We start from the raw sequence: 25,219 nt of genomic DNA on the forward strand, positions 1-25,219 counted from the left end.
TTTGATGTTTTCGTTGTTTTTATTGACTTAATTCTTGTAGTTTTTTTAAGTTGATGAGTTACGATGATGTTGTTATATTGTCTTTAGCTTTTTGTTTTCTTTTAGATAAAAGATGATGAAATCTGCAATGATCAAAGATTCATAAAGAAATTTAAACACACTAGAAAAGAATACAATGGGAAAATTGAAAGCATCTACCAATATTTATTTGCAAATCGAGGAGCAGGAATTAAATACCCGATGAATTGACATTGTACATATAATATATAGAGGAGTACATCTATGTCTTATTAATTAATTCATGTATTGTGTTAAAAAAGTACTCTGTCTAGTTAACATTGGCAAACTTGTTCTGAAGATCCTTGACGGCATATTGATCCAGCATAAATGCCTTAACGAGAAGATCAGGATTAATGGGTGGATTAAGTCCAAAGACAGCATTAGCAATAGTAATAACATCTGGATTTTGGCTGCTTAAACCAGCAAAAGCAACACCTTTAGTCTTAGCAATATTGAACTGGAAGTGAATTAGTCCAATTGGGAATACAAAAACATCTCCTGGGTAAAGTGTTTTAGTAATAAGCTTATTAGGATTAGATGTGACGAAACCAACAAGGAGAGTTCCTTCAATCACAACAAGGATTTCAGTGGTACGAGGGTGAATATGAGGAGGGTTTAACCCACCATTTGGGGCATAGTCAAGCCTAGCCAATGATATACCAAGTGTGTTAAGTCCTTTTATTTTATCAACATTTAATAAGGTTACGTTTACTCCATTGTCATTATTTGTATCTGTTGCTACATTCAGTCCACTAAAGAAGAAATCTTCTGCTACAGTCTGATCTGGGTTCTTGCAGAACTTTCCATTCACAAAAACTGCAAAACAATAATGTCTTGTTAGAAATATATATGATATAGAAACATATATGAACAAGTTGAAAAATACATACCAGCATTCTTGGGCTCATCTATGGCTACACAGAAATCCTGGAGAGGGCTAGGATCAGATGCAGATGCTAAAGAGGAAACCAATGCTAATATAACTAAAGCTACAAGGAATTTCATTGTGATAATTAATTAAGACAGAAGTCTTAAGATTGATTATATTTCAATTGTGAGAAGCCATGAGTATTTATATAGCTGAAATTGTTTGAAATTTTCAGTCCCAATTAATCAACATAATAAATTGATAGAAATCAGACAAGTTATTAAATTATTTAGTCAATATATTTAACCTTTCTCTGATTTAATTTTCTTCGGATTCGTAATTGGCTTAGCTCACTGCATGGAATAAGTCATGTAGTGAGAAGAGAGTTTTGAAAGACTTGTTAAAAACTAGAGAGATTCAAAACCTTGAAGGATAGGCACAGTTGGTAGGTCAAGATCGAAGTAGGTCCTATATCCTTGATGGAAACTATAACAAAACTCAAATTCATTAAGAGGTGGTCTTATGTTTTGGTAGTAAAGTAATCAGAGTTGTTATAAATTACATAGGTAGAATTGATAATGGTATATAGCATTTGCTGACATTTTCTTGTTCCTTCAATTCTATTTATTAGATTTTCCATGCATACTTTCCTTCACAATTAATTTCTACGTATTAATTGTTTTATTTCATTATTGAAGCATGTTCAAAACATTTCCATGTTGCTACATATTGAAATATAATTAAGAAATGTAGGTGCCACCACTTGAAAGGCTCGATTATTTTTAATCACAAGAAGGTTTACAAAAAAAAAAAAAAAAAAAAAAAAAAAAATCAAAGAAAAACTTCTACACTCGAACTGATATGCTATGGATAGATCCACAACAACCTTCCGAAAGAATATTCTGGATGTGTACAGGAGGCATATGAAACTCATATGGTGATCCAAATAACAAGAACTTACGAAATCCACCAACTAGTCAGCAACTTTATTTCTATTAATGGATAAGGCAATATATGAGAATGAACTAGCTCAATACTCCAATCTATGTCTCGATGGATAAGGCAACCATGAATGAGGCAAAAGAAAAGATATGATGCGTTGGGAAATGAATGAGATGATTTGATAACAACTCAATTTGCTGTGGAAAGTATATATATTATTGATCTGATACTCAGTTTAAATACAGCAGAAACACAGTTACAGAATAACTATTCAATAACTACTTCCTACAAATCAGTGATTTAATAACCACTTCAGGCAACTGACTAAATCATACTTATCAAAAAATACAGGATAAGATATTCTAAAGATAATACAATAATAATGTAGCAGTTCCTAAAGCATAAATTTAACACTCCTCTTTGCTAAGAATCTGGGATTGAAAAATTTCCTTATGGAATCTGATAACCTCGAAGCTGTCAAAATGATCTCAGACAATAATGCTATTTGTTTAAATAGCCAGAATTTAATCAAAGGGATCAAAAGGGTTTGTTCTTCCTTTGATACCATCAGCTTCTGCCATGTCTTCAGGGAGCATAATCGGGTGGCGGACCGCCTTGCAGCCGAGGGCCATGTGAGGATGTTGGGAGTCTCAACCTTCTCTTCACCTCCTGAGTTCCTGTCTTCGCTTCTTTTAGATGATGTTGTGGGGGTTAGCTTTCCTAGGCTAATCCCGGATTAGGCTTTTGGCTTGTGTTTTGTTTGTTTTTCTTTCCCTTTCCTACAAAAAAAAAACACTCCTCCTTGCTTTGGTTACTGCAAACTCCAAGTTTTTCTCTAAGGAACTCTAAAGAAACATTTGTGTCCTGTTTGTTTTTTTTTAATAATGAGGTCTGCAAGTGTGCGCTGTGGACATGCGTCTTTGGACAAAAATGACTGAAGTAATTTCTCCTCATGCTCATCAATCTCATCATAATCACCAAACTGAGTTTGAGTTTCAGAGAAACCATTAAAATCGTCAAGATCCCCTTCTTCATCTTCTTTTCTTCTTCAGCTAAAGCAAATGCAGTAGTACCAGTAGGATTTTTTTCCTCAGTCTCCACTTGAATTTCCTTCTGCGGAATATCAATGCATCTTTCAAATTTTTTGAACTCAAACCTGAAGAGATCATCTTTTCATAGACTTCTAAATTAATTTGTGTTTCAGTAAACACTTTTTGCTCCTCTTTCAATGGATTCAATGCAAAGATCTTGTCTTTCATCTCCACTTTGAAGACATCTTTTTCAGCTGAATCCTTTATGATGCAGTGATTTGTTTCAAATAAAACTTTGAAACCATTCTCAAGAAGTTGGCCAACACTTAACAAATTCTGACTTATGTTAGGCACAAATAATACATCTTTGATTATTTTTGTACCTGAAGTGCTCTTAATAGCCACTGCACCATTTCCCTTCACTGGAATGTATTCTCCATTTCCAATTTTGACTTTGGAAACTGCTGATGTATCTAGCTCTTTGAACAAAGCACGATCATAAGTCATATGGTTCGTACATCCGCTATCTACAATCCAATTATCACTTGAATTTCCAGGAGCAAAACATGAAGCCATAAAAAGATCGGTTAGTTTTTCTTAAATGTTACTTTTTTCCTATAGGTGAATGACTAAAAATTTGATAAAAGTTAAAATGAAGTTATCATATTTTGATATGTTTGAATTTAAAATTACATGATAATAAAATATAGATTTTTTTTTATAAATGTAAATAAAAGTTAAAATCAGATTTTTGATATAATTCCCTAAAAACAATTCGAAATCATAAAAGGCTTGTTATTTGAAAGTGTTCAAAGTTAAACACAAAAGCATATTATTTTGTTATTTAACAACCCACTTTCATATTCATTATTTACCACTACTAGTGTTTAAAGTTAAACCCAAAAGTGTATAATTTTTTTTTATCTCGACTTGAACTAGTGTTTCATCCATTGACTGATGTATATTGTTTTTAGCTCAGTCGACTCAAAAACAAAGAGATATTTAGCCAGCGATGGTGGAGGGTGAAGGGTGAAAGGTAAGCCTCTAAATCCAACAAGTTTCTGTGTCTCTCTCTCTCCTTCGTCTTTGGAATCATAGACAGTTGAAGCATCAATCACTTCTCTTGAACTAATTTCTTCCATTGAACCACTTTCTTCTCTCATATGCATAAAAATTAAAGCATGGTCAACTGAATTTCTGAGATTCATTGGATATTTTAGTGGTCAGGAACTAGATCGAAATCCACTATCGAATTGATCAAATAAGTGTCATCAAATTGATCTTCATCAAATTGTCTCTCAATATCCACTCTGATATGATCTCTCAAAAGTTCAAAATCTCATAGAATCTCTCGACATTTTAGAGTATTATACTATCACTAAAAAGGTAATTAAATTTGTACTTGAATTTCTATGTATTTTGATTATGTATTCTGTTAATGGTTTTCTAATGTTTGTTTTAGGTTACTCTACTTTCTTCACCCGATTTCTCCAGCAATGGTAATTTTGGTTTTTTTAGTAAAGAAAGGCTACATGGGAGAGAGCAAACGGACATCCCAACTAGGTTGGCACCCCCAAATTTTGGGTTTTTTTTATCAATTGAATTAGATGTTGAATTGTCGATGGAGGAGTTAATTGAAAAGAAATTATTTTATTATAGAAAATTAAAACCTTACTAAGCTTTACTACCTACTCACACACAAGCACTCACACATTATTTATATATTTATCTAGTTTATATTTTTGTCTCTCTCCTCACTCACTCATCATTACATTCACAATACATCTATATATAGATATAACCTTGTTGATTGTGAACCATACATTTAGGTTGGTTAAATGAAGCTCCTAGAATTATGTGTATTGGTCAACAATGATTACTATTATTATTCTTGCTATTTCTAGATATTTCCATAGTCTAACAATTTTCTTTTTAGTCAATTAATTAAGTCGGTGATAATAATTTCAATACTCCCCCTCAGCACCGACTTATAATAACTTATATGTACTAACCATTCCAAACTGCTTTTCTGGCATCTTTTTTCATAGCATTTTTCCATTTCTTGCTTAAAAATGCTTCTCTGTGTGTTGTAGGCTCTTTTATTGTAACTTCTTCGATCACTTCTATTCCTTTACCAAACACGACTTCTTCGATCACTTCTATTCCTTTACCAAACATGACTTCTTCATGTTCCTCTTTGTCCTTTATGACACGATTGGATTTTTTCACTCCGTTGGAATTTCCACACTCTTCTTTATTTGTCTCCCTCGATCTATGTTGCCTCGACTCATACGTGTAATCTCTATTCAGTGTTGTTGTCATCGACTTTCTATCCAATATTATCAAGCCTTCCCTAACTTAGCTAATTCGCTCAAGCTCTTGACTAGAGCTTCCAACATCACCATCTCCTTGATGATTGCCTTTTTGGCGAACCTTTGTTGGTTGTAAGCGTCTTGCTTACATTTCCTCCACGTAACAACTCCACCTTTAGCTATTGTTCAACTTATGCTCCACTTTCTCATGTGGCTTCTGCACCTTAAACATCTGTATTGGCGTAGGCTTCACCCTCTCATTGGGTGATGACCCTTTTGACAAACCTATTGACTTAAGCTCCACCTTCATCTTTGGTGGCAATGTCTCAGACAATGCTGATCTTTCACTCACGACTTTCCTCCTCGGTGGTAGCATCTCAGTCATTGCTTGTTGTTTACGCTCCACCTCTTCCTTGATCGGTGGCATCTTGCATGAAGTTGGTGGCTCCTTTCGGGCATTTCTCTTATTCCTTTCTTCATTGGAACACTCCTCGATTGGTTCCTCATGACCACCTAGATCTTTAATGATCCGTATAGAATTGACGAGATGAACAGAATCTAGTCCCCTCACAGATTCCTCCTCCTCTTGTTGTCCAGCAACAAACAATTGCTCTTTCTTTCCATCTGCTATGGATGATCTGACTGGATCATATATCATCAGCTCTACCATGGCACTTGAAGCCTAGAAATCCCATTCTTCTTCACTTTCTTCTTGAGTGTGTGTGTGGATGTAACGACATTGCCTTCTACTTTCTACCAACAACCTTGTTCATAGTGACCTCTTTTTCCACAAACATAGCACTGGTTATTCTTTCGTCGATACGCCTTCTGGTCTTCTTCATTATGGTTGTGAGTGTGGTAAGCTCCCCCTTGTTGCCAACTCCTTCTTTGTGGACTTTTCTGCCATTTGTCTTCTTTAGATCTTTCTCCGAATCTCGATCTCGCGGTTTTTGGATCCTTTCTCTCTTTATTACTAAATGACTGAGACCTTAGACATTTGTTTGTCCAGAGCCTTTTGATTAGCCAAAATATTTTCCAATTCATTTAAATTTGGCTCTTTAGCCCATCCACGGGTTGCTGTGACAAGTGCGTTAAATTCTGGACGCAACCCATGGACTATAATTCTTCTAATCCTTGTTTCAGTGATTTTATTTTCAGGATCCAATTTTGAAATTTCTTTACATAAAGTTTTAACTTTAGTAAAATATTCACTCACTGTCATATCTTGATGCGAGACCGACAATAACTCGTTCTCGAGTTGTTGGAGTTTGGCATCATTTTCTTCGCAAATAATTCTGCTAGAGTGTCCTATGCTTCCTTCGGGGCTTTAGCATCCTTGATGCGTTGCAGCAAACCGTCCTCCAGCGAAATTGATAAAGCATACATAGCTTTACCACACATGACCTTCTACCATTTAAGGTCATTTTGTTCCGTCGGAGGTGTTGTGTCATTACCTCCAATAATCTCCCATAAATCTTGGCCGAGCAAATAAAATTTCATACGAGTACTCCAAGTAATATAATTAATATTAGGGTAATTAATTTATTAGTCCCTATATTTTGACAAAACACACTGTTTAGTCCCTGTATTTTCAAAAACACATGGTAAGGTCCCTAACCTTTTTCTCAGTGAACTGTTTAGTCCTTCCGTCTGTTTGTTACATTTTTTACCGTTTATGACTTCGGAAATGACTAAATTACCCTTTACTATTTACCTTCAAACTTCAGAAAAGTAATCCAATTTAGAAGAAGAAGCTATTTGCATGGAGAACAATAAAAAGAACAGACTCAACGCTTACGAATTTGAACGATTAAGAAGAAAATTAAGAACAAGAACACTCAAAGTTGATTTCAGATGCATTAGAGTTTAAAGGAAAGCAAAATAAAGGAAAAGAAGAACACAAATCCAAATTGACTAACAGAATCTTCATGAGAGTCTAACGGCAGGGACTAAACAGTTCACCAAGAAAAACATTAGGGACTAAACAGTTCACCGAGAAAAACGTTAGGGACTTTAGTGTGTGTTTTTGAAAATACAGGGACTAAACAGTGTGTTTTGTCAAAATATAGGGACTAATAAATTAATTACCATTATTATTATTGAGTTTTTCCAGAGTGCTTACCGAGGTTGACATGTCTGCCATGACTTGGTTATCTCCTTTAAGTAAATTTGGTCACCGAGCAATAATTTCCACAGTCCCAAACTGCGCGCTAAAAATACCTCGTTCCACCACGATTCCGAATCGCGAACTTTCGAAGCATTCGACTCCCGGTCCCTGACCGCTTGCTTGCACTCGACCACGTACCGGTCCCTGACTGTCCGCTCTGATACCACTTGTTGAAATAAAATTGGAGGACTTAATTTAAAATTTATACAAACACTCAATTATTTGAAACACTTAGCACACACTCATTTATTACTTTTTGACTCACGTGTTTTTCCTGGACTCTCACTTACAAATATACTTTCTTTTTCTTTATTTCATACTCTCAATTTGCTGCACATACTTCACAAGCCTAGCCTTCTATTTATACTTGTCTTAAATCAATAATAACCACAAAAGTATGTCGGTTGTGAAATCAACCAACCTTAATTATTATTGGTGAATATCCTAGATATCTCTAGATAAGTCGGTGCTTGACTTATCAATATTAGATTTCTTTAGTCCGTTCTTTTCTGCATATATAATTTTTGAATTAAATTTTGTTAACGAATGTTGATTGTAATTTGAATGAATTCAATGTGTTGAAACTTTTTGGCGTGACTATATATTTATAGCCACCAATTGGGTCTTAAACCTAATTACATATTTAATCTATATCTGACCCATTTCCATTATGAGTGAATTATATTTGATCCATATCGAATACATCTCACATTTGCATGTAACTGGAACATATTCCTTATCTCTTCTCATTCTTATTCATACTTGCAAATAGTCCATGCGGTCGACATACACTCGAGAGCTCTAATGTTATAGACTCGTTCGAGATATATAACATTATGATTGAACATGGATAGTTATAGGTTGTATGCTTTATCTCAGATTCCATCTCACAAGCATATTTAATACATTAATCTCATTACAATTTTCTATTTTCACAAGTATACAGATATATATATAAATGTCACGACGTTGAAATATAGAAACACTTAGATGTGATCAAATAGAAAACTATCCATTGCTATGCTCCTTTTATCATGATCTAATTTGCTTAAATGGTCGGGTTCTTTTACGTCCCGAATTATCTCACTAGGCCTTCATAATTTCCTTCCAAGATAAGTAAAATCAGATCATAATTCGAGAACAAGTTAAGGGTCCTAAGGATAGAACAAATTAGAGAAGCCTTAGTTTCACGATGTGAGTCTCACACTAGGAAAGGTTGAGATCCATCGTATATAAATTTTTTTCATCTCAAAGCACATATGGCACGAGATCATGTGTTATGGCCATGGCCGATCGTAAAATTCTAGAGATCTAGTTACGAATTACTAAATGAGGCCATCGTAAATAAGTATAACTAAGAAATAAAGTAAAAGAAATATTACTTAAAAATGACATCTTTATATTACACTTAACAAGGAATCTAATAAAAACATCAAATTTCAAACAATTTTTTTTTATTTCACATTAAAAACACAGTTGATCATACAAAACATTATCTATGAGCATTTTTAGATGGTGAATCACTAAAAGTAGTGTCTACATCAACATTCTCTAAATACATTAAATTGCTAAATCATTTCATCTTTCTTGAGACCTTGAGGGTGACATTACCATGCCTCAGTTTTGATACACGAGATAACTATATCTAAGTTGGCTGATCATAAATGGCTTGCTAGAGTCCATTTATGACTTATGAGATGAAGCGGAGTTTCGATCAAACTACCAATATCATATGTCTAGACCTACATGATCGCACTATCAAAAGAGATTGATTAGAATACAGCTTCCCGGGGTAGCTTAAGATGCATATAATAGTTATATTTATTTTCAGTAGTGTTCACATGGACCTTAATGACCAAATGAAATTCACTGTTAAAATTAGGCTTATTAAATCTAAGACTTAGGATGCTTTGAATCTCCATCCTAGAATCCAAATAAGTCTAGATCTAATGGTGAATGACTAAAAACTATATGGTCATTAAGGTCCATGTGATCAAAATCGTATGTATTTAAGCATACGTGAATTAGTGTAAGTGGGCTCGGGTGAATATGAGTTTTCAATAGGATATGATTGAAATCACGTTCAGCCTTAACCCACGGTAAGAGGTCATTTTGGGGCAGTAAGTAGCAACACCCTAAATAAATGATGTAAATTTGGAATTAAATTTTAATAGTTAAAATGTGAATTCAATTTAGATAAATTTAATATATTATATATATAAATATATATAGTTATGTTATATGGTTGATATAAATAACTAGATATATATAAATATACATAAATATTTGTGTAGTAAATAATATTGGATATTGTTTATATATATATATATATTATTTAATTAAATTAATATTTGATTTAAAGTATTTAAAAAACAAAAAAAATTTAATTTAAACTATAGTTTTGGAAGGAAATAAAATAAAATAAAATTTAATTTAAAAATATGTTTTTTTAACACTTGTTGGGAAACAACCCCTTTTAGGGAAATATTTTTCAACCAGATCGAGTGGGGTAATTTTTTTAAACAAGGGATTAATCCGTTTTATATAGTGTAAAAATTGAATTTTCCCTCTACCCAAGTTCTATATGTGTCCTAGAATTAGAGATTTTATTTGTTTTGAATTTTAATTAAATTGAAAGAGATAATACTAAATAAAGATTAAATTAAATTCTAATTAATTGTTAATATTTAATGATAATAATAATTAGATTAAATTCTAATTAATTGTTACGAGAATACAAATAGGTTAAAGATTGAATCTTTTAACGTATTTTTCATAACACAAAACACTGACTCTCCTTTTCCCTATTGAGAAGCCGCCACCCCCCTCTGACGAACTCGGCCAATTCCATTTTTGTTCAGTGATTCGATTAAGCTGCTAGCACACGAAGTTCCATACGGTTGTGTCTATGTGTGTGGTGTATGAGTAACTGGGTATGTAATGCGAAATAAACTATTTTTTTATATGAAATTGGGTGTTTTATTTTTTTTTTGGTTAAACCATCCGGTACTCCGAACCACATTGGCCAACTAATCCGGATTCAGGGCGGGTCCAAGGATTACGGTATTTAAACCCCTCCCAATCGCCGTTGTGGGGGATCGATCCTGAGACCGCCCTACCAAGCGCAGCCCCATGCTACCACTGCGCTAACCAACGATTGGTAATTGGGTGTTTTATTAGTTACCTTGTTAAGTGAATAAAAAATTGTCATTTTTAAGTAATTTTTCTGTTACATATAATTTATTTATTTTTACTTTATTTTTTAATTAAGAGCCTCATTCGCTACTTGAACCCTGGGCTTCCAGAATCTCAGGATCTGCCAACACTAAGTTGATCAGAAAAAGATAATATGAGGTAAGGAAAATGTCTTAATGTATGGTGGTTCAGGTTATGTTATGTGTGGAATAGAGTACAAATGTAAAATTATAATAAACCTCTTATTGATTATAGTAATGGTTACATGTATTTATACTAACCTTTACAATATTTAATTACTTTTCTACCCTTTATATTTCTATAGTATTACATCAATACTAAATACATTAATACCCCCTCCTCAAACTGGAGGCTGTGAGGAAACAAGACCCAGTTTGGGAAGAAAGAAATGAAGTGCAGCCCCTGATAAGGGTTTAGTGAGGAGATCCGCCAGTTGAAGTTTAGTAGAAATATGAGTAGTAGAAAGAAATCCGGAGAGGATGTGATCACGAACAATATGACAATCGATATCCAAATGTTTTGTGCGTTCATGAGAAATCGGATTTGAAGCGATATGAATGGAAGCCTGACTGTCACAATGTAGATTGATAGGTAACGGAAGCGAAATTTGAAACTCACGGAATAAGTACGAGATCCATTTAAGTTCACAACTGGTGGTTGCCATACTTCGATATTCAGCTTCAGCGGAAGATTTACTGACAGTAGGTTGCTTCTTAGCTTTCCAAGAAATTAGAGCATTCCCTAAAAAAATACAATAACCACCAATGGATCGGCGTGTTTCTTTGCAACGTCCCCAATCAGCATCACAATAAGCAGTGAGTCGTAAATCAGTAGTAACACCATAAAATAAACCATAATGAAGAGTGCCTTTGAGATATCGGAGAAGATAGAACAAGGCATCAAGATGATGAGAACAAGGTTGATGCATGAATTGACTCAGTTGCTGGACAGCGAAACCAATATCGGGACGAGTGAAATTTAAATAAAGTAGACGACCAACGAGCTTTCGATACTGATCGGGAGCGGGAATAGGACTGCCGATGGAAGGATCCAAATTAGTACAGGATTGCATGGGGCAAGGAGATGAATTTGCGGATGTTAAACCCATATCAGAAAGCAAGTCAGAAATATATTTTTGTTGGGATAGAAAAATACCCGTTTTATCACGAGCAAGTTCGATGCCCAAGAAGTATTTAGCAGGTCCAAGGTCCTTGATAGTAAAGAGGGAATGTAAATGATCTTTTACTTGACGAATGACTTCATCAGAATTACCGGTAATGAGAATATCGTCAACATAAACGATAAGTACGATAAAAATATCAGTTTGAGTGTAAGTGAATAAGCAATGATCACAAGATGCTTGAGTAAAACCAAATACAAGAATCTGAGATGTAAATTCTTTATTCCATTGACGACCCGCTTGTTTAAGACCGTAAAGAGACTTACGAAGTTTACAAACTTGACCACGTTTAGCTTTGAGATAGCCATCCGGAGGTTGAAGATAGATGTCTTCATCCACAAAACCGTGGAGATAAGCATTATTTATATCAATTTGGTGAATCGGCCAAGCTTTGGCAGCAGCAATGGCAATCATAAAACGAACAGTGACAACTTTAGCAACCAGGGAAAAACTCTCTAAATAGTCAATACCTTGAATTTGATTATAACCACGAGCCACTAAACGGGCTTTGTATCGATCAATCGATCCATCAGGTTTATGTTTAATACGAAAAATCCAACGAGTGGAAATAGCCTTCTTGCCATGAGGTAAAGAAGTGAGATACCAAGTATCATTGTCCTCTACATGAAATCAAATTCTTATTCAAGAGGGCATTCATAATGGGAAGCCCGGGATGGCCTAGACGGTTGTGCCAGACATCAGAAGATAGTGCGGTAAAGACAGACAGAGAGGAGTGTGGTGTAGATTGACTAGACATGACTGGATAGAGGTCCCCAGTACTGTTACATCTCATGATATATGTACCCGTCTGTAAATCCTTCACAGAAAAACCGAATGGGTCAAATTCTACAGAAACTTTGTTATCTTTGGTGAACTGACGGACTGAAATAAGATTTTTGATCAGTTTGGGTGCATGCAATACATTATTTAAATGCAAGGGTTGATTTTTAGATGTTAAACTAGCATAACCAGATCCACAAATAGGAACACAGTGACCATTACTGACAATAATATTTTCATTGAAGCTCGAATTAAAATAAGAAGTGAGTGTACCTTGGTGAGCCGTCATGTGAGATGTGGCTCCTGTATCCATGTGCCATTGGTCAGGAGGTGGTGAGATGGTCATTGTGTGCATAGCCTCTGCGATATCAGTGGGCATATATGGCTGGGATGCCATATTAATATGAGCTTGTGGGCTGCCGGGTCGGGGACCGAGAATTCCCGGTTGAGGCTGCTGTCTTCCAGAAGGGTACTGTGGCTGCCAGGTATTAGTGGGGAATGGGCAAGGTGGAGTCGCCCAAGGCTGCGGCTGCCCCCACGGTTGCGTATACGCCCAAGGAGGGAGAGACGAGGGGCGATACGGTGAGTAACCTGCTGGCCGATAGTGGTTTCGCCCCCCTGCTGCGATACCCACGACCGCCATGTCGGCCACCGCGATTGTTGGTGCCGGACCGGTGGTGTGTCTGACGCGCGGGAGGGAATTGAAAGGTTGAACCAGCGTGGTCGACGGTGGAGGAAGCCGTGAGTGCGACGGTGTCAGGGACGCTGCTGGTCTTTCGGGATCGAACCGTTTCTTCAAGGATTAACATTGACCTAGCTTTGTGAAAAGATGGGAGAGGATCGCCATGGCGAAGTTGGGTACCAACGGTATCATATGCATCAGTAAGACCTGAGATGAGTTGAAGGACCATCTGGTCATTTGTAACTGGACAGTCGACATTAGAGAGTTGATCAGATAGGGATTTTAGATGTTGACAGTAGGAGGAAATATCGGAGAAATCATCGAGTTTAACTTTGGAGAATTCTTGTTGAAGAAATAAGGCACGGGAATGTTTATTGTTAGAGAAAATGTCCTGGAGACGGCTCCAAGCTGTGGCTGCAGAGGAATCTGCTTCATTAATTGTGTGAAGCAGATCAATGGAGATAGTGCTGTAGATTCATTGAAGGACTACGGCATCAATACGGGACCATAGTGAGGGATTTGTGGTTTGAAGGGAGTTGTCAGAATCGTTGTCAGATGACGGAATGATGTGGTCGAGGACTTGAAAAGGTGTGGCGTGGAGTTTGAATAGGGCGGCCCAGGTTGGATAATGACCTTTTTCGACATCCAGGGTGATTTTGATGAAGGTTGAGATATTGGATACGGTGAGGGAAGGATGAGTATTGTTGTGTGTTTCGGTTCGGGTGGTTCGGTGTTGGAGTTGGCGTTGTTGATTGTGTTTGTGTTGGTATTGGATTGCGCCGATGTGTTGGTCATGGTGGCGGAAGGGTGGTCGGCGGCGATTTAGGGTTGAGGGAGGGAGGAGTCGAAATTTCGGTGGTGGAGATGAGGTAGGAGAAGATGAGAATTAGGTTAGGTCTCTGATACCATGTAACAATTTGAATTATTCAGTGATTGTTATTGATGTATCAAGTAGTATAAATACAATTTACAGTTTGTATCTAAGTGAATAACTAAATCTATACTGTAGGCTAGAAATAGGGAACTAACTATTTTACAAATAGATAAAGGACTAAATAGTAAATATGTCTAATACCTTATATATATATATATATATATATAGCACATATGCTAAAAGACCAATGATATACTGATTCGATCTTAGATCTCTTATTGAATTGCTCATTTAATGAGCATGCTTAATATTATACTTTGAAGAGGACTCGAACCTCCACACTCTTTACCACCAGATTTTAAATCTCGCGTGTTTACCACTTTACCATCAAGGCACCTTGAAAGTGAATTGTGTATTTCATGAATATGATATCTATCTAATATGATATATGGAATATATGACAAATGTGGAATGTTTGAGTATTTTTTATTGATCGGTCATGTCATATAAGCCCGACTCGGACATGCAATTGCTTCAATTTCACAAATTCATGGATTTTGAGCAAAGCCAATCAAAGATTGTTTGTCAAAGTTCAAGAATGTTAGAGATACATGAGATATATGATACTCTGAATTCTCACATATTTTGGTTTCTGAATAATGTTTGATTTACTTTACCAAATATGGGTATGTGGGTCTAAAGAAGTTGATAAATTTCAACTCTTTGAACCTTTGAGTCTCAAGTAATTCTACCACGCCTATAGCAAGTGTACAGTTTTACCCAATTTTTTCCCCTTAGTGAGCTCCATATAGCTTTATAAGAATTTTCTTCGATTTTAAGTACGTTACAAGGCATATTCCCTTCTTGAATATCTTTTTCGTGCCCGAAGTTCGGATTTTTAAGTGGAAATTATGATTTAAGTGGTTAAGTATAAGATTGGAAGCCACTTAAACTGAAAACAACGAACCAAAAACAGAAAGCAAGAACAAACCAAAAACACAAAGCAAGAATAAATCTCTCACGGCGGAGAGACAATCAAACCTCACAAAGGGAGACAGTGACGGAAAAAAGGTTGATATATTACAAGTAATACAATATTATCATAAATATAAAAAGGAAAGGAAACAATGACAGAAAGGTGGTTTAGTTACAGAAAAAGGCGTCGTAATTCTGTAACTATTGCTATTATACAAGTGTTCTGAATGCATTTCTGATGGAAATTCTGTACCTAACTGAAGCTCGACCAACAATTGGGATGCTTGTTACGGACTGAAACCAGCCGTAGAAAATGGTCGCTAAATTGGTGACCACTGTTTGCGACTGCATATTTAGTCTGTACCTTACCGACATAGTTTAATGATGTAACCTTGGTCGCAAAAAAGGCCACTAACACCTTACTGACCGAATGTATGCCCTCGTGACTCATAAAAAAGGTCAGTAAACACGTTTAGGGACCGCCATTGCGATCAAATTTTTGGTCCCTAACTGCTGATTTTCATGTAGTGGAAAATGTATGAAATTTGATGTTTTTGTTGTTTTTATTTACTTCATTCTTGTACTATTTTTAAGTTGGATGAGAATTACGATGATGTTGTAATATTGTCATTAGCTTTCTGTTTTTTTTTTTGAGCTTTTCAGCTGGATTTATTGTTTAAAGGTATTACATATATAAGAAGTATGATATAAGAAAAATGCAGTGTTCTGTTGAGTTGCTTATTGTTGCCTTTTTGTCCTTTCATTTAATGTTCTTTTGAAACATGCTCAAATCATTTATATTGGTTATAGTTTTAGATCAATCAAAAGATGCTGAAATCTGAAATGATCAAAGATTCATAATGAAATTTAAACACACTAGAAAAGAATACAACGGAAAAATTGAAAGCATCTACCAATATTTATTTGCATATCAAGGACCAGGAGTTAAATACCTGATGAATTGACAATATTGTACATATAATATATAGAGGAAGTACATATCTATGTCTTATTAATTAATTCATGTATTGGGTTAAAAAAGTAGTCGGTCTAGTTAACATTGGCAAACTTGTTCTGAAGATCCTTGACGGCATATTGATCCAACATAAAGGCTTTACCGAGAAGATCAGGATTAATGAGTGGATTAGGTCCAAAGACAGCATTAGCAATAGTAATAACACCTGGATTTTGGCTGCTTAAACCAGCAAAAGCAACACCTTTAGTCTTAGCAATATTGAACTGGAAGTGAATTAGTCCAATTGGGAATACAAAAACATCTCCTGGGTAAAGTGTTTTAGTGAAGAGCTTATTAGGATTAGAAGTTACGAAACCAACAAGGAGAGTTCCTTCAACCACAACAAGGATTTCAGTGGCACGAGGGTGAATATGAGGAGGGTTTAATCCACCATTTGGGGCATAGTCAATCCTAGCCAATGATAGACCAAGTGTGTTAAGTCCTGCTATTTGATCAACATTTAATAAGGTTACATTTACTCCATTTGCATTATTTGTATCTCTTGGTACATTCAGTCCACCAAAGAAGAAATCTTCTGCTACCGTCTCATTTGGGTTCTTGCAGAACTTTCCATTTACAAAAACTGCATAAGAATAATGTTCTGTTAGAAAAATATATGAGAGAAATTAAATATATAGACAAGTTGAAAAATACATACCAGCATTCTTGGGCTCGGCTATGGCTACGCAGAAATCCTGGAGGGGGCTAGGATCAGATGCAGATGTCAAAGAGGAAGCCAGTGCTAATATAACTAAAGCTACAAGGAATTTCATTGTCATAATTAGTTAAGAGAAGTCTTAAGCTTAATTATATCTCAATTGTGAGAAGCCATGAGTATTTATAGCTGAAATTGTTTGAAATGTTCAGTGCCAATTACTCAACATAATAAGCCAGACAAGTTATTAAATTATTTAAATTCAATCTATTTAACCTTTCTCTCATTTAAATTTCTTCCAATTCGCAATTGGCTTAGCTCACTGCATGGAATAAGTCATGAAGTGAGAAGAAAGTTTTGAATGACTTGTTAAAAACAAGAGCTATTCAAAACCTAGAAGGAATAGTCATATATCCTGAAGGAAACTATAACAAAACTCAAATTGATTAAGAGGTGGTCTTATGTTGTGGTAGTAAATTAATCAGAGTTGGTATAAATTAGATACGTAGAATTGTGATAATGGTATATACCATTGCTGACATTTTCTTGTTCCTTCAATTCAATTAATGTATTAGATTTTCCATACATACTTTGCTTCAGAAATTAGATCGAAATCCACTCTCGAATTGATCCAATCGGTGTCATCAAATTTATCTTGATCAAATTGTTTCTCCACTTTGATACGATCTCTCAAAAATTTCAGAGTTTCATAGAATCTACAGTTTAGATTATTATACTATCACTGGAAACTGAAAGGCAATTAAATTGGATATCTAAGTATTTTCATTATGTATTCTGTTAATGCTTGTCTCCTGTCTGTTTTAGGTTACTCTGCTTTCTTCACTTGTTTTCTCCAGCAATGGTAATTTTGTTTTTTTTTTTTCTTCTTCAATTGAATTAGATTTTTTTTATTTCTTCATTTTCTGCGTATATAATTTCAGAATTAAATTTTGTTAACCGGTATTGATAGTAATTTGAATGAACTCAATGGGTGTTGAAACTTTTTGGTGTGACTATCTCTTTATAGCCACTAATTGGGTTTTAACCTAATTATTTATTTAAGCTATATCAGGCACATTTCCTTTATCGACAGTTTATATTTGACCCATATCAAATACTTCTAACATCTCACACTTGCATGTAACGGAACATATTTCCTATCTCTACTCTTTCTCATTCATACTTACAAATAGTCTATGCTATCTGCATACACTCGAGAGCTCTAACGTTAGGGGCGGAACCAGGGGGGGTTGGCCGGGGCTCCAGCCCCGGCCGGCCGCCCGAGAATTGAAATTTTTTTTTTTTAGTAATGGTGTCTCGTAATATTTTGGAAAGAATTATATTAACTCTATGTAGTATTATATCAATGTTTAAAGGTAGATGAGATGGTTAAGGATCATTGTTTTTATTTGAAAGGTCCTGTATTCGATTCCCTTCAACCTTATTTTATTTTAGAAAGTTTTTATTTTTAAATGAACTCTTTATTTTTATTTTCATAACACTTTTGAATTCATTTTTAATATATCTTTACCATTAAAAAAATAAACATATTTAATATTCAATTAGTTCAATCCTAGTTTCTAAAAAAAATGATAACATTTTTACAGTTTTAATGCGTTGGAGGCTAAAAAAAATGATAACATATGTATAAATGTCATGACGCTGAAACATAGAAACGCTTAGATGTGATCAAATGGAAAATCTATCTGTTACTATGTTCCGTATATCATTATCTAATTTGCTTAAATTGGCGGTTCTTTTATGGTTCGCATTCTCATGGCCTTCAGAATTTCCTTCCAAGATATGTAAAATCAGAACATACTTCGAGAACATGTTAAGGGTCTTGAGGATATAATAAATTAGTGAAATCATAGTTTCACGATGTGAGTCTCACACTAGGAAAAGTGAGACCCATTATACAGTAAAACCTCTATAAATGAATATCATTAAGACCTGGAAAATTATTATCTTATAATAAATGAATATTTTATTAATTTATCAATAAATGAATATTTATTAATTTATCAATAAATGAATATTTATTAATTTATAAAATAATTTTTTAATAGAATGCATGTACAAAGTACATATTCTAATGAAGTGTTATGAATTGTTTCAAGGGTAAATTACACCCATGGCCACTGAACTTTACCCATTTTTACATTATGGTCATTGAACTTCATATCTTCCCGGTATGGCCACTGAACTTTACACTTTTTAACACCGGTAGCCACTTAACGCCTCAAAACGACCATTGGCGGCTAAAAATAAAAAATCCAAAACGTTAATGATATTCTAAGGAACTTTAATTCTTGAAATTTTTCGTTTTGAGGTCATTTAGGTGTTTGGTTATGAGAGAGAAAATGAATTTTTAGAGAGAGAAAGATCCAAAAAATGTGATTTTCGAAAATAAAAAATGTGGTTTCATGGTAAATATCGTTTTGAACAACTTTAATTCTTGAATATTTTTATTTTAAGGTCGTTAATGGTCATTTTTATAAGTTAGTTAAAATTCAGTAGCCACCGATATTAAAAAGTGTAAAGTTCAGTGGCCATACCGGGAAGAACTGAAGTTGAGTGACCATAATGTGAAAATGGATAAAGTTCAGTGGCCATGAGTGTAATTTACCCATTGTTTCAAGTACACAATAGAATTTAAAATATAAAAATTCATATATTATATATTCTCTTACATAGCTACTCATTTGAAAGGTGTAACAAAATATACGCTAACTGATGAGATGATAAAAGCTAGTATAAAAATGAAAAGAATGTGTGGAATGTAGTTTATGCCTTCTAAATAGTTAAAGATGAAATTGAGTTCAGTTGGTACGAAAATAAGAAACAATTAATTATAAATACATATAATTGGTCCAAACACCACTCAATTGGTTCTGCCAACGTTTTAATAAAACGCTAGTCTGAACAGGTTCTTTTGTCGAGGATATGATGTGCGTCTGTTTCAATAGAATTTGAGAAATTTGTTTCTTCTTCCCTCAGCTCTGTCGCTCTAATCTGAAGAAGCTCTTTCTAAGGAAGACGATGAAAAAGGAGAACATATAAGAGAGAAAGTAAGACGAGATCGTAGGGAGCGGAAGCTTGACCCAAGCTTTCAAAGTTCATCGTGGATCGGAGGCAGGGATTTAAAAAGGAAGAATAAGATGAGAAGGTCGGCCAAATGAGATAGGATGAACCCTAAAATCTAAATTTATACTAACACTATCAATTGATATTTGCATCGTCGGTTTAAAAAGGCCGATGCAAATAATATAATTATCTATGTCGGTCCTGTTACGGGACCGATGCAAATAATTCAATTGATATTTGCACCGGCTTGTTTAGAAGGACCCATGCAAATAATGCATTTATTTGCATCGGTCCTGTTAAGGGACCGATGCAAATGCTGAATGTCATGATATTTGCATCAGCCCCAAACAAAGGGCCGATGCAAATGGACCTTTTGCATCCTATTTTATAAGGGCTGATGCAAATGACCATTTTTCCACTAATGTCACAAAATTTGAAATAAAAATTTTTAGGAAGTGTTTTATTTTATGAATTATATATGTAATTTTCTTATGCAGTTAATGAATTATTATTTTATATTTTTAGTAGGCCTCAAAGAATTTTTTTAAAATTATTATCTTATTCATTTAGGGAGAGTGCACGTCAGGACTAGAAGAAATTATTATTTAATCGAGGTTATTAATTTATCTAATATTAATTTATCGAGGTTTTACGATATATAATCCATCTCGTGGTCACAAAGAACACATGGTACAAGATCATGTATTATAGTATTATCTCATTTCCTTTTGAAAAAAGAGCATGTCAATTTTAATAACACCGTATAAAAGTTTTAGCTTAGATGTGCCAAAACAACTAATTAACAACTTTCTGTTTTAAGGACAATATCTCAAGTTAATTTTAACTTATGATCTTGATACCATATAACTCTCTTATTATGCTTACGTATGTATATCAAGTTAATTTTTGGTGCATATTTGTGCTTTTTTCAATTTATCTTCTTTTGGCTCAAATAATTTACATTGGTTATTGTTTTAGATCAATGAAAAGATGATGAAACCTGCAATGACTATAAGGAAATTTAAACACACTAGAAAAGAATACATTGGAAAAATTGAAAGCCTTTACCATTTATTTGAAAATGAAGAAGCAGGAGTTAAATACCTGACTAATTGACATTATACATATAATATGTAGAGGAAGTACATCTATGTCTTATTAATTAATTCATGTATTGTGTTAAAAAAAAAAAGTAGTGGGTCTAGTTGACATTGGCAAACTTGTTCTGAAGATCCTTGACCACATATGGATCCAACATAAAGGCTTTAGCAAGAAGATCAGGATTAATGGGTGGATTAGGACCAAAAACAGCATTAGCAATAGTAATCACACCTGGATTTTGGCTGCTTAAACCAGCAAAAGCAACACCTTTAGTCTTAGCAATATTAAACTGGAAGTGAATTAGTCCAATTGGGAATACAAAAACATCTCCTGGGTAAAGTGTTTTAGTAATAAGCTTATTAGGATTAGAAGTGACGAAACCAACAAGGAGAGTTCCTTCAATCACAACAAGGATTTCAGTGGCACGAGGGTGAGTATGAGGAGGGTTTAATCCACCATTTGGTGCATAGTCAAGCCTAGCCAATGATATACCAAGTGTGTTAAGTCCTGCTATTTGATCAACATTTAATAACGTTACGTTTACTCCATTTGCATTATTTGTATCTCTTGGAACATTCAGTCCACCAAAGAAGAAATCTTCTGCTACTGTCTCAGCTGGGTTCTTGCAGAACTTTCCATTCACAAAAACTGCATTCATTTATATAAATATTCCAAATTAACATCCATGGATCGATGTAGATACCGCAAGAGGATATGATTCTGAAAATAATGAAAGAAATTAAATAGAGAAGTTGAGAAATATATACCAGCATTCTTAGGCTCATCTATGGCTACACAGAAGTCCTGGAGAGGGCTAGGATCATATGCAGATGCCAAACAGGAACCCAATGCTAATATAACTAAAGCTACAAGAATTTTATTAACACTTTTCATTGTGATAATTAATTAAGAGATGTCTTAAGCTTGATTATATCTCAAGGTATCTCAATTTTGATGTGAATCTATTAATGGTACGAATGAGTATTTATAGGTGAATTTTTTTGAAATGTTCAGTGCCAACTCCATACACAATAGATTGATTTAGAAGAAAGATAATTTATTCAATTTAAATATTTTATTAATTGGCTTAGCTCACTGCATTGCTCCTTCATGGAATAAGTCATGTTTTCTCAATTTCTATATCAATTCAAACCTTTTGACTTTAACTAAAGTATAGGCCTAGCTAGTTGGGAGGTCAAGATCATATAAGGTCATCTATATATATTCATGAAGGAAATTAAAACAGAACTTCAAACGGATAAGGGTCAATTGACCCTAACAATTTTTGGGGAAAGTGACATATGAAATTATAGAAATTTACTTTTATGGTTTCCAATTAAAACCATTTAACTGGTTTAACTATCACTTATTACTTGTATTGTCATATCAGACCTTCTAAACATTATTCTGTGTATTATTAACAAAATTACAAAAATCATTTTAAAATATTAGTAATTAAGTCGGAAATATAAATTTTAGCTGTATATAATCCACATGTGGATGGGATTTTTTTTTCAGCATTATTTTTTTAATTATAACTTTTTTTATTAATTTTTTTTACTGTAACTAGATTTTATAGAGGAACTCCTTTTTTGGGAATGTATACCGGCAAAACAAAATTTGATCTTTGGGAATTTATTTTCTTATAAAAATAATAGCAGAATTAATTTAATTTAAATAAAAAAATAAACATTTGATAACTAATATTAGTTAAAATTTTAGAAATGCCAATAAAAAATTAAAATTGTCATTGGCGACACAAATGAAAAAGCGTGGTAGAATGTTTAAATACATAAATAAAAAATTAAAATATATTAAAATGAAAAAATATAAGGACATTTTTTCACATGGAAATTTTAAATTGTTTTAACCTGAAAAAACACTGATGCTGCGTAGTTGATTTTTTAAAAATTCCATCAAATGATAAAAAAAACGTCGTTAAGTGATAGTAAAATCTAATACAAATATAAAAGTGTGGCCGGATTTATAAATATGAAGATAAATGTCGAAAAATGTCGTTAAAAAATGTGGTAATAAACAAATTTTTTTTGGTAGTGTAACTTGTACAAAGATCCAAACTATTGTTTACCAGGAGTAGTTGTAACGATCCGGTTCGGAGTGGGTGGCGCCGGGATAGAAGGCCTGAGCAAGGAGCGACCCTAAGGGATGGCTATGAGGGTAGGAATGAACTGAATCCCACATCGGAAAGGGAGAGAGTGTGACTGGAGTTTATTAGTAAGGTGCGAATTCAATACATGGAGACGCGTTTTAAAACCGTGAGGCCCAAAGTGTTGGATTTGGACCAAAGCACACAATATCTACATGATATTGGGCTAGAATGTTACAGTAGTTGACTTCCTTCCTTCCATATATATTAATCACATTCGCATATCGTTCAAATTAACAAGATGAACACCATGCCCTAGGTCCAATCATATCCACCTGGCATTAAACTTATCTATCATATTAAACTTTTAGATAAAATGTTTAGTTGACAATAGTGAATTTGTCATTTTACTGAGGGTTTGTATCTATGGCGACCTCCCTAAATTTCCAAACTCTGTTGTACTTTTTACTTACTATATTTACTTATATATTTTAAGGTAAATAATTTATTAGGTCATTTTTTTTACTTAAAACACTATTTAGTTATGTTATTTTGAAAAATATATTGTAAAGTTCCTATCTTTTGTCATTGTTCATTTAAAATCCTAAAAAAATAGATAAAGGGATTAAATGATTAATATTAATAAACGATAGAGATCTTATAATATATTTTACAAAATAAAGGACTAAACAGTTTGTTACCTTAAAAGATGAGGATTAATAAATTATGTACTCTATATATATTAATATATTTATAGTAGGTTGTTAGCTCACTGTCTTGTCCCCTAATGGAATAAGTTTTTCTTTTCTTTTCTTTCAATTTGTAGGAATTGAGAGTTTTGAATATAGGCCTAGTTGGGAGCTGGTGAGGAAAAAGTAAAGTATTTTTTATTAATTTAGTTTTTCTTTTTGAAACATTTTATTAATTTAGTTAATTAGTAATCACTTATAAATTTATCCACCAATTTAGCATTTATTTCGATAAGTTTTTTTTAGCTTGCACTACGAGAAATCACTAATTAGCAACCAATGTTTGAAACCAGATTAAAATCGGTTGTAATATTGCAGCCTGTATAATTGCAAAGCATTGTCATTGGTTGTAAAGGTAGATTTCTTAAATACATTTGAGACAAAAAAAATATGGTTTTCAAAGTTTTGTTGGTTGTAAACATTGCAACCAGACCCGTCTCAACATAAATTTTCTGGTTACAATTATATTTAAGTTAAATTTCGATTTAGCTAAACCCAATTTTAGAGACTAAAACACTTGTTCACAAAGGTAAGGCTTAATACATTATTTACCCTCTGAACTTGTTCAAAAAGGTTGATTATTGACCCTGAACTTTCAAAGTATCCCAGTAGCATCCTTAACTTGCATAAAATGTTCAGTTAGCCCTATGAACTTACACAAAATGTAATCAATAGATCACTCGGTTGCAAAAAAAGTAAGTTAAATGCGGAAGATGTACGAGTCTTAAAAAAAGTAAAACGATCAAAATCGGGATATACAGTTTTAATATTAGAAAAGACAAGTTGTATAGTTGAGTAAACAATAACTTCATTTTTAATCTATTTTTGAATTATGTAATAACATATTTCTAAGATGTGTGGAATATATCTTGAACATTTAACTTACTTCTTTTGAAACAGAATGATCAATTGATTACATTTAACGCAAGTTTAGAGGGTTAACTGAACATTTTATGCAAGTTGTGGGTTTATCGGGATATTTTGAAAGTTCAGAGAACCAATCAACTTTTTTACACAAGTTCAGAGGATAAATGATGTATTAAGCGAAAAGGTAAAATAAAAATCTTGGGTTCCTCTATTTGCAAAACATATGTATGTAATTTAAAAATTTGTATATGTTTTGTTAACAAAAATAAAATATTATATGTAGTTTAAAAAATTGTTTTTACTCATCCATAAAATACAGACTCCAAATTAAAATTGGGCTAATTACAAATCTAGTCCAATTAAGAAGGATCATTTATATATCTAACATACTTTGTTTCCATCTTATCAAATTAGACAATTTCATCCATTTTTGACAAAATTACACTTACTTCTATTGATCGATGGATCTGCTCCTCCTTCTTCTTCTTCTTCCGCTTCTTCTTCACCTTCTTCTTCTTCTTCTCCTAGTTCTGGTTCTTCTTCTTCGGTTC

At 33.8% G+C, this 25,219-nt stretch overlaps 3 protein-coding genes across 3 annotated transcripts; all 3 read right to left on the reverse strand.

Annotated features, from left to right (window-relative positions):
- Window positions 1-225: 225 nt before the first annotated feature.
- LOC136206297 (germin-like protein subfamily 1 member 13) lies at window positions 226-1,087 on the reverse strand. Its single transcript, XM_065997299.1, has 2 exons — window positions 951-1,087; window positions 226-876 (listed from the first exon to the last, which is right to left on the reverse strand). Exons 1-2 carry the CDS (start codon window positions 1,063-1,065, stop codon window positions 329-331), a joined length of 663 nt encoding a protein of 220 aa, XP_065853371.1. The 5' UTR covers window positions 1,066-1,087; the 3' UTR covers window positions 226-328.
- A 14,904-nt stretch (window positions 1,088-15,991) lies between these two features.
- Window positions 15,992-16,897, reverse strand: LOC136206230 (germin-like protein subfamily 1 member 13). The gene is made up of 2 exons (XM_065997198.1): window positions 16,761-16,897; window positions 15,992-16,685 (listed from the first exon to the last, which is right to left on the reverse strand). Exons 1-2 carry the CDS (start codon window positions 16,879-16,881, stop codon window positions 16,138-16,140), a joined length of 669 nt encoding a protein of 222 aa, XP_065853270.1. The 5' UTR covers window positions 16,882-16,897; the 3' UTR covers window positions 15,992-16,137.
- A 3,998-nt stretch (window positions 16,898-20,895) lies between these two features.
- Window positions 20,896-21,879, reverse strand: LOC136206122 (germin-like protein subfamily 1 member 13). Its single transcript, XM_065997049.1, has 2 exons — window positions 21,713-21,879; window positions 20,896-21,593 (listed from the first exon to the last, which is right to left on the reverse strand). The coding sequence occupies exons 1-2, from the start codon at window positions 21,837-21,839 to the stop codon at window positions 21,046-21,048; spliced, it is 675 nt and encodes a 224-aa protein (XP_065853121.1). The 5' UTR covers window positions 21,840-21,879; the 3' UTR covers window positions 20,896-21,045.
- Between the last annotated feature and the right edge of the window lie 3,340 nt (window positions 21,880-25,219).

This window comes from Euphorbia lathyris, chromosome 9 (genome assembly GCF_963576675.1).
Source record: "Euphorbia lathyris chromosome 9, ddEupLath1.1, whole genome shotgun sequence".
In the NCBI taxonomy this organism is placed as follows: Eukaryota; Viridiplantae; Streptophyta; class Magnoliopsida; order Malpighiales; family Euphorbiaceae; genus Euphorbia; species Euphorbia lathyris.